The sequence below is a fragment of the Cavia porcellus genome, unplaced genomic scaffold (assembly GCF_034190915.1).
Source record: "Cavia porcellus strain 051 isolate PalLab524CR breed Dunkin Hartley unplaced genomic scaffold, mCavPor4.1 scaffold_31, whole genome shotgun sequence".
NCBI classification, from domain to species: Eukaryota; Metazoa; Chordata; class Mammalia; order Rodentia; family Caviidae; genus Cavia; species Cavia porcellus.
In genome coordinates, this window is record NW_026947514.1 from 30931749 (window position 1) to 30942618 (window position 10870).

The 10870-nt window shown below is 40.4% G+C and overlaps 1 protein-coding gene across 5 annotated transcripts in view; it reads right to left on the bottom strand.

The window, feature by feature from the left end:
• The window catches only part of Pcnx1 (pecanex 1), a 152282-nt gene extending 141706 nt beyond the window's left edge, over positions 1-10576 (bottom strand). For all 5 annotated transcript variants that reach the window (XM_063240868.1, XM_063240867.1, XM_063240864.1 and 2 more), the window contains exon 1: positions 10145-10576. In XM_063240868.1, the coding sequence (XP_063096938.1) occupies positions 10145-10297 (153 nt within the window). In that variant the 5' untranslated portion in view covers positions 10298-10576. The remainder of the gene's footprint in view (positions 1-10144) is intronic.
• Between the last annotated feature and the right edge of the window lie 294 nt (positions 10577-10870).

Here is a 10870-nt window from a genome sequence, read left to right on the forward strand (position 1 = left end):
TATTTTTAATGTAATAAGTCATTATAATTATAGACAGAAGATACAGCCTTGTAAGGTTGAGGGTTATGATGTTTGTAACATATCTTCAATTAAGTACCAACCCTCTGCATGAAACACTGTACAGATTCTGTATGTACATAATTTTTCAGAAAAGTTTCTAATTTTGAATATAAATGGAGATATGAGTGAACATGTTCTACTTTTTCAACTTTACTGTGTGTCTGAAAAATCTTCAAGGTAAGACACTGGCGATAATAAGATTAAGTTTATTCTTCAATAAACCATACTATATATTTCATATTCCTGTAGCCCAAAGTGTTTTTTAAAGATGGTTGAGTGCTTTGATAATACATTACCAAAGTCATAATTACTTTTTTAAATCTTTTTTTTTATTTCTAAATCTTAGTGCTGCATGTTTTTTTTAAAATATTTTATTTAAAAGGAAAAAGAGAAAAAAAAAGCAGAACAAAACAGTGTAAATCTTTAAACTGAAAATTTCACAACCAAAATAATGAAACAAAAAATTGTTTACTACCCTTCTCAAGTTCCTTTCATTTCTGTCGTAAGAGTCACAGGAGCTTGTGGAAATGATGTGCAATGTATATGTGTGGGATAAACAAAATACTGCTGAGTGCAAATAACAAATGGCTTATTTAGGTTAGTTTTTTTTTGCTTCCTTTTTTCTTTTTTAAAGATTTCTGACATAAGGGGGCTGGGGGGGGGTCTAGCTCAGCAGCATAAGCGCCTGCCTTGTAAGCAGGCAGTCGTGAGTTCGATCCCCGTTACCGATAAAAAGGAAAAAGACAAAAAACAAATAAATAAATAGATTTCTGACGTTATAAAACAACACTCTTCTATCCATAATATTCTCACATGTTAAAAGATAACTAAGCAATCTTTAACACATTGACTATATTACAATAAAATACTTGACTGACAAGAGAGCAAAGCACTACACCCAAGAAGATACCTTCTCTTAATAAACAATTTTTCCCCAGTACACAGATCTGTTTTGTGGGAAGGTGGCAGATACACTGTTCTAGCATGGAGAACAAACCTCACAAAGATCCCATCACAAGGCCTACCATAACACCTGGCACACAGTCACTGTCTTAAACGTACAGATTACCGGCTGCACAAAGCATTTCAGGAATAACTCCAATTCCTTAACACTTTATGACACACACAAGATTAGTCATATTCTATCTTGTAATATAGCTATGTACTTGTCTCATCACCTCTAACTTATAAATTAGGAAAAACAGCTTGTCCCTACAGAAAAGCACAGATGTCTGCACTGCTATCAAAGAATTGTAAAGTCTTTTTCTAAAAGTTTTTAATTTTCATTTTATATAATTCTCAATACAAACATTATCTCAATTTTAAAATAGCCTAATACAGGTTCATGGTGAATATGCAATTCCAAAACACTATATTTAGAACACTCTTTTGCCTATCTAAAATGTATCTAGATTCCTACTATAAATTATACAAATTTGCAAAGAATGATCCCAGACCATTAGAACAGTAAATCACATTAAAATTTATGGCACCAAATGCAATATAGCATCCAGGGTTGGATCTTGAAACAGAAAAAAGACAGCTGGTGAAATCCACAGAAAACATGCAGTCCCTTAACATTACTATATCAATGTTAATGTTACGATTTTGATAAATGTGTCACGGTGGGTAATATTTTAATATGAGAGAAAGCTGAAAAGAGCATACAAAAACTCTCTGTTCTGCCTTCCAAACTTTCTACAAATCTAAAATTATGTCAAAATGTAAAGCTTTAAAGACAGTAACTACTGTGGTTGGATCTGTTTAGTTTATGTCTAGACAACACTTGAACAAGGAGTCAGAAAAAGGAAAACAGTTATGTGATTCAAGCTTCTTAAATTTGTTACAAATCTTCCTGGAGTTCCCAGGATTCTACCTGGTTTATATAAAACAAGAATGAGTGTTCTCCCCCATCTCTTAAAACCCTTAAAAGGAAATGGCATGCTTTTTCCTATCCTCCCCCCAAACCCCAACTTTCTTTACCAAAACACAAAGCAATGGAGACTCCCAAGTTATAAGATGTAGCTGCTCAGGTTCCAAGAATAATGAAGAACTCTGAACCATTTAAAATTCTACCAGAGGAAGAGTGCAATCAATTTTGTAGAGGACAGACACAGGGCCAGTAGAATGGGAATGGGTTATCATGACTTGGTGAAGTTCATCTACAAGTAAAGAAGTCAACAGCAGAACAACCCACACAGTGCTTATATTACTTTTTTTATGAAAGATGTATTTTTTATTATTACTTGTTTGTGGTACACCATTTACATTCTTTGTGTGGGGCTGACATACGTATGTAACATACATTAATTCCTTTTCGTCATACCCTTTCCTTTCCCTCTTCTCCCTGCATCCATCTCTTAATGATCTTCTTTTCCACATCATGAGTTTATGCTATTCTAGTATTACTACTCTTGTGTCCCCGAGCACCTACCAAATGGTTCTCAACCTCCCAGTCATCTGATTTAACTCAAAGTATAAAACACAAAGAAGCAATCAATATCCTCTTTGAATTATCTGAGTATAAATAGGAAAACTCAGATCAAAGGTACAATAAACATTTTTAATTTGAACAAATACGTTTTATTAAGAAGTACTTAAAGGAAAAGTCTGCCTATATCAAAGACAAAATGTTGCTAAAATGACTTTATTCAACACTGCACAGAATAAGAAATTTACAACAATAACACCCTGTTGGGAGCATGCTAGAGGGACGGGAAGTACTGTCAACACAGTCGGTGAAATTAAATTAGCATTATCCTTTCTTTTAAAGTACTGTTTCCTTGGCTCTGTTCCCCTCTTCTTTTTCCTACCATTCCTGTCTCTTTTTCTAATTTCTGTTCTGAGGACATTTTCTCTTTACTGAGTAATTTTAGGTTCTTCCTAGAAGGTCTTATACATGCCAGTGACTTTCAAGTAAATTTTATCCCAAAAGTCTCTGATGAACATCCCTCTTCAATATTCGTAACTCAAATTCTTCAGGCTCAAAGATATCTCAAGACTGCTCAGCCATCCAACCATCCCTCAATGGTCAATTCATTTTCTCACTCACCAAAAATAAGAAAGCATTCTATACCTGGAAATCTTTCTCAGACTTTCTCAAATGCCCTCCCTCTCGTCTTCTCCCACTCTCCACAGAAAACATACAAGTCACACATCAAGGAGATTACATAAATCATAGAAGGTAGGCTTTCATTTATACCACCAACAGCTAGTTTATCCTGCCTCCATCAGCAATCGTTATTTCTAGAAACTTAAACAGACCACTAGAAGGAAGATTTAACTAGAAAAATACTCCCTCTAGTGTTTTCTAAACAGCAAAGAACTAGAAATAACCAACACAATCAATAATGGGAAATTTACAATAAGATACAGTGTAACAAATCCCTGCAATGGTTTACTACAGAACCATTATATCATTTTTTTTCCCTACATGGAAACATTCCCAAGGAACAGTCAAGTGAAAACAAGGAAGCTTCAGAACAGTACAAATTCCATGAGCCCATTTTTGGTTTATTTCCTCATTTAAAAATTTTTTTTTAATTTTAAAATTTTTATTAGAAGTACAGATTTACATAATGATTACATCCACTGTGGGGAATGGGTACTCAACACATCTGAATTCTCTTTATTTTCCCTACCCTTCCACTTCCATTTTAAAAAAAATTTTTTACCAGTATCAGATTTACTTTATAAGTGTATCAAATTAACTATCATAAACACATATTAACAGCCAGACAAACAGGCCAAAGAAATATAAAATATACAAAATAATTATACTAAATCAAGGTACACTTTTAGATATATTGGTCACGCTAGATTACGGTAACTTTTGTTTTTTGCCACCCTATTGTGTCTTTTATGTTGCATTCTACTTATATTTTGGGTTTCTCATATAAGAGAAACCATACAAATTTTAAGTTTGTGTGTCTGATTTACTTCATTTAACATTATACTCCTAAGGTGCACCCATTTTCCTACAAATGACTTGTTCTTCCTTCTTCATGGCACAGTAGCACTTCATTGTATACAAATACAACAGTTTCTTTTTCCATTTTTCTCTGATGAACATAGAGGCTTCTTACAATATTTAGCTATTATGAATTGTACGCTATAAAGATGGGTACAGATGTATCATTTTAATAAGGTGTCTTTAACTGTTTTGAGAAGAAACCTAAAAGGGGAATCGCTGGGTCAAATGGAATTTCTAGTTTTAGTCTTTTTGAGGAATCTCCATACTGATTTCGATTGTGGGTGCATCAGTTTGTACTCCTACCAACAATGAAAAGTCCCCCAACTCCTTCAACCTGTCCAACATTTGTTATTATTCGATTTACTGATGATAGCCATTCTTTCTGAAGCTGGAATATCAATACTGTCTTAATTTACATTTCTTGAATGGCCATCATTTACTGACCATTTGTACCGCTTCATCTGAGAAGCAACTATTCATTTCAGATGCCAATTTTTGGATTGAGTCTTTAAATTTGGGATACCTAATTTTTTGACTTCTTTATGTACTCTAGATATTGTATTAGTTCTTGCCTATCAGTTCATTTTATAATCAAAGAATATTTAAAGGTTCAAATAACGCGTTAGTTACTAAAATGTTCAATACACTGGGGCAATGAGAGATCATCCTGCCTCAGCCTCCTAAATAGCTAGGACTACAGGTTCTATAATTTCTCATCTAGTGAAAAAACTTAGAACAGTTAAACAAAAAGATTGTACTCTATTGTACTGACACAATAGAGGAAAATCTAAACACTAAGAAAATAAAAGCACAATATTAAAGATTATTAAAACTGACAGGAGAGAATAAAGTATGTAGTTATTATTAATTTATTATAAATTAACACAGTCTTATTTCCAGTAACATTTTCCAATGTATTTGAGTTCTGATTAATACTACCTTTAGGGCTAGTGATGTAGCTCAGTGGTAAAGCACTATAATGCTCAAGGCCCTGGACTCCATTTCCAACACAGTCAAGGAAATAAGGGCTTAGGGGAGATACCTGTCTTCATGTTGGAGAAGGCACTTTTATACACAATGGCCAAAAATGAAAAAGCTAAGCCCTTACCTACAAGGAAATAAAAAAATGACCAAACTGCTACCTTCATACTAGTGAATAGTACTCAGCAGTGAAAAGGAACACGTTTCTGATACACACAACATCCAGGACGATCTCAAACACATGGTGAGTGAAGAATGTTTACAAAAAGTTATGCCACTTGACTGTGTGGCGTTCTAGCACAGCAGAAACTAATCTATGAGAAAAATGACAACAAAGGTGAGAAGATTAACTGGGAAGGACAGGAGCAAATGAACTGAGTAATGTGATGGTGGTGTTTTACAATCTAATGAGTTTGCGCTACACAGGTGTAGACATTTATCAGTCTATCCAATGGTCCACTCAAGATTTGTGCGTTTACAATTCTAGCTACTGGCTAGCCTGCTTAAGAACTTAAAGCGATGGGTACTAATGTGTCTAACTTAATTTACATGCATCCTCCTAAAAGAAAGAGACAGACCAATGGATACATAAATGGAGCCAATTATGATATATGTAAAACCTCAGTAAAGCGTACAGTTTTTTCAATCTTTCTGCACCTAAAAATTCTCATAATTAAATGCTGGAAAATTTGACTCAGTCGAGTCAGCTAAAGAAAACAAACTACCTGGTTAAATCTAAGTATTCAAAGGCTGGAAAAGAAAGAGAAATTTTCCTACTTTTTCAATTGCCAATGATTTTATGACTTGGAGAAATTTCTCAAATGGTAAAAAACATTCTATTTTTAAAAGACAGAACACTTTAGGGATCAGCTGTTACTTTTGTAAATTCACAAACTTCTCTATAATAACACTTTGTTATTGCAATTGACTTCAATTGCAGGACATGGAACCCAAGGCCTTATATGTGCTAGACAAGGAATCTACCCTACCACTCTGTTACACCTTCAGCCCCTAATGTAAACAGACTCTAATGTTCTAATTCATCAACTACCTATAACTCTTCATAGAACAAAACATGTTGAGCAATATGTTATGGTAATGGCTTGACTTAATAAATTCTTTATACATAACAGCATTAGAGGAAATACTGCTCTAATTACCCATTCTTTCGAATGACTTTTACAGTTATTATGAAGATGAATAATTTCTCTATTTCTTAAGTATTTTCTTATAAAATACTCATGAAATAGAGTAAATCAAAGTCCAAAAAGGTAGAAAGCCTTGCCCCAACAGATACACCATCCACAAGAAGAATGAGATTTAAAAATCAAGATAACACCAACTCCAATCTGCTTTCTACCATGCAAACACCACCTGACCCACCAAACCTCACCATCTGTGACAAGTCATGTACAAAATAATTATAGCAAGATAAACACAGTTTAGTAACATAAGGGAACCTTAAATGATGATGAGAGTTTAGGTAATTTTTCTTGATTTTCGCTACTCAGAAGTTCTTTAATTGCAGAAACTACAAATTCCACCTTTGAAAGTACCCAAAAAAGCTTTGGATACTAAAAAAAAAAGTTTGAATTATATATAAAAGGTCGTAAGACTCTTCTCAACTCAGTGTAGAACCTCTCCATAGATTTAGACTCTGTAAATCCCAGCTCACCTATCTCCTAAGGGCACAAAGCAAATCTTGAGAGGACGTAGGGTTTGGGATTAAAAAAAAAACCTCCAGGGATACCTCGGTAATTCCTCATTACATGGAAAAAATACTGGTATTGTTATATCTGATTAAATATTTTCAGCAGCAAAAGTATATCTGGGTGCTTATCAATAACACATGATTTTTACTGATGGTAATAAAGATTACCGGTGGTCTTGAGAAAAAAAGAATCTATACACATACTGAATAAAGTCCCTATCACTTGTAATTATTATGAGAAGAGCATATAAATAATAACCTATGGCTAAGCCCAGCACTTGGGAAACTGAAGTAGGAGGGTAGCCAGTTCGAGGCCAGCTTGGGCTACATAGTGAGTTCAAGGCCAGTCTGAACTACATAATGAGACTCTGTCTCGAAAAAAATCAAAAGAAATAAATAATAATCTCTGGCTAGCTAACATTTTAACCAGGAATGTTACATTTTTTTTCAGATAATCTATCTGCCTCAATACTACAGTATCAACGTATTTCCTAAAATGCTTACAGATCCTCTTTGCTGGTTTTCCCCAAGTAAGATCCATACCAGACAAACTTCTAAAAACAAAGTTTCCTAACAATTCTAATGCTTCCAACTACTTAACTATCCCCAGGCTAGATTTTAAATTCCTTAAAGGCCAAGCTGAGTCTTGTTCATTTCCAATCACTCACTTAACATCAAATTACCTCTACGTGGCTGGAATAGATCTCAATTCTGAAAATACAACAGTGAACAAAATAAAGCCCCTGCCCTAACAAGGTAAAAAAAAAAAAAAAATTAAACAAGTAATATGCATACCAGTTAGTGATACATACTTTTTTTTTTTGGTACCGGGGATTGAACTCACAACCTCACCCTTGCAAAGCAGGCGCTTATGCTGCTGAGCTAAATCCTCGGCCTAATACATACTATTTAAGAAAGAAGAAGAAGACTGCAGAGTGCACCAAGAGTTTACAAATTGGTGTTGCTCAACAAAAAACACAGGAAGTCAGGAAAAGCCTCATACACCAGAAATCTGCACTAAGTAGGGCACGCCACACAGATATTGGGAAGAATCACCCAGAGGGAAGAGTTAAGCAAATGCCCCAGGGCAAAAATATACTTGGGACACTGAGAAAGCAAATACGTGTACAGTTGAGGATACACTGTCAGAGACATAAGGAAAGACTGCTTCTGAAGGCAGAAGAGAGGTATGATCTGAAAGACTTACTCAGACTTCTGATGGAGAATAAAGAACAATGAACACAGTGAATCTCACTGGAACACTCTATTAAGCCAGAATAGAAAAATGGTGGCCTCAACCAACAGTGGTGACAGTAATGCGTGGTGAAAATGAGCTAGAGTCTAGCTAGGTTTTGAAGATAACCACCAGCTAGGTTTGCTGATGCACTGATGCACTGGAGACGAAGAGAGAAAAGTCAAGGAAAGCTTTTTAAAGATTTGAGAAGGGCTAGGATATGGTTCTGCGGCACAAGGCTTGCCTAGCAATCTGGAGGCCTTAGGTTTCATCCCCAGCACGATGGGGAAGGTGGGATGGACACTGTGAAACTGCCATTAAACTAAAAAATAAAGTCACAGTAGCACTATTATTTTCTCACTTCCAGCAAAGTAGTAAACAGCAGCCCTTCAAATATTTACGATTTAAATTTAACTCATAGCATGCATGGGAGTGGTGCCACACACCTGCAAGCTCAGCACTCAGGAGGCTGAGACAGGAGGATCAGATCAAAGTGAGCTGCATGGCAAGACTCTGTCTCAAAAAAAAAAAAACAAAAACAAACAAAAAAAAATTTAACTGATACACTCCCAAAATAAGTAAATTCAATGCATTGGTTTCCATTTGGTCTAACATTCTTTCAGTAGTGTTTGTCAATTACACAAAGAGGCTTAACCATAATCACAGTTTACTGTAGATGCTAACACAGAAATCTTACACACTGACACAGCAACTACTAATCCCAACAGTTCAAGAATCATTTTCCATTTTAAAGCTACAACTCTCCTGGATAGAAGAGAAATCTGCTTTGAAAACTTCCTGACAGCCTGAGGATTCTTACACCCAAAGTAATTAACCTGTTCATGAATGATGTCATATTCCTGGAAGGTATAGTGGTTCTATTAGAACTCCCTAGGCCAGGATTAATTGAAATTATAACACTTCATGATAAATTTTCAGAAAGCGACAAGACTCAACAAGTCCACTAATAAGCTTTTATAAATAGCTGTGTAAAGCTCAAACAGTAAGTTCCTTCAAAACAGTTTCAAAGAAAAACTGGAATCTGCTTGAGAATGTGAAATTTTGCACATCTTCCCCCAAGCAGGCACTTTTTCTGCCAATAAAGCTAAGTGCAACTGTGCGTCACCGAGGGAAGAATTGGTTGTCCTCACGTTTGGCGCTTCTCACAGTTGTACAGTACAGTACTCCGGGATTTTCCAACCCAGCACCCTTACTCTAGGCATAAAGAAATTCTCTGAGAATAAAAGGTTACTATGCTATTTTCCTACTTTCGGTTACCTGAAAATTTTAACTAAGATTTTTAAGTATCATTTCTCTTCCACACCAGTTTCCCTACCGCCCCACTATAACTTACTGTGTTGTTTATTTTCATGCATTACAACTTTAAGGGAAAATACGCTTTAAAACAGTCATAAAAGCTGGTCGTAGTCGTCAGCAACAGGCAATCCGATACTTTCCTTTTCCCTATCAAAGGCCTCGAACCAACCCAAGCAAATCTGAAATGCCAGCCAGATTCCCCCTACCTCCCTGGCTCCCTCACCTCCCCCTGACGCCGGCCTGGAAACATCACAGCCACCGACCACAGAGCTGAACAGAAAAAGGACCGGGGGTGAGCAAAGCAATGATTTCGACAGGCACTGACAGTTACGGGCCAGGTTTACAACCACCACCGAGAAGCGCGACGGAGCGGGGACGACGCACACACCGCCGCCTTCCAGGCAGAGCGCGCACATCCTCTCCCCGCCCGGGGCTGGACGCACGGGGGAGCCGCGGGGAGCGCCCGAGATGCCCGGGTCCCGAGCGCAGGCACGCGCGCGCCGGGTCCGAGCCACGCGGCGAAGCCCGGGAGGAGCGAGCCGCTCGGCCCTCCGCGGACCAGGGCGGGCAGGGCGCGAGCGCCCGCTAGGGTCCCCACCGGGGGTCAGGCTGCGGAGGCCACAGGCTGAGGACCCCTGGGCGGCGGCCTAGGGATCCGCTGTTCCCGGGGAGCGGGCGGGGACTCGGGGGCGGAGGCGCGGGTTGCTGTTGACTCGTTTCTCGCCGAAATAGGGGAAGCCCGAGAGGGAGGCGAGGGGAGCGGCGTGGGGGAAGGGAGCCTGACGCCCGGAGGCTGTGGCGCCCGGGGGCGAGGGGACGCAGAGCCGGGGCTGGGGGCGAGGAGGGGTCGCCCCGCACCCACACTCACCATGTAGAGGGTGAAGGGCAGGCCGAGCAGAAAGAGCCACAGGTAGAGGTGCAGCGCGTTCACGAAGGTGGCCTGGTGCGGGTCGTAGTACCAGCCCCCGCTGAGCGCGGCCCACACCCCCTGCCGGAGGATCTGCAGCGTCTGCGACCCCATCCCCACCCGGCGCCGCCGCCGCCGCCGCCGCCGTCCCCGCCCGGGCCCCAGCTCGGCCTCGTCGCCGGAGCCTGCAGCTGCCCCGGCTGTCTATCCCCCTCCGCAGCTCCGGGCGAGCGGGCCGGCGCCGCGGCAGTCGCTACTGCTGCTGCAGGAGGTGGAGGCAGCGAGCCGGGAGGAGGAGACCGAGGAGGAGGAGGAGGAGGCGACGGCGAGTGGCGGGGCGGAGGAGGGCGACGAGGAGGAGGAGACCGGCCTCCACAGCACCGCCGCCATCTTGTCTCCTAACACTAGGCGCCCGAGCCCGGCCCGCGGCTCGCGCCACTCCCGCCGCCGCCACCCCTGCCGCCGGCGGGACCCCCGCCGGCCGCCAGCCTGGGCCTGGCGGAGCCGGCGACCGCTGTGCCTAGAGGAACGCGGAGGAAGCCGCGCCCCCGCCGGCTCCTCCCCTCGCGTTCCCCCGCCTCTGACTGGGGCCCGCGGGTGCGCGCTGCGCCTGGGTGGCGTGGGCGCCTCCTGCAGGCGCACGGGAGAAGGGCGCGCGGCCGCGGCCGGGGGCTGCGCGGGACCCGG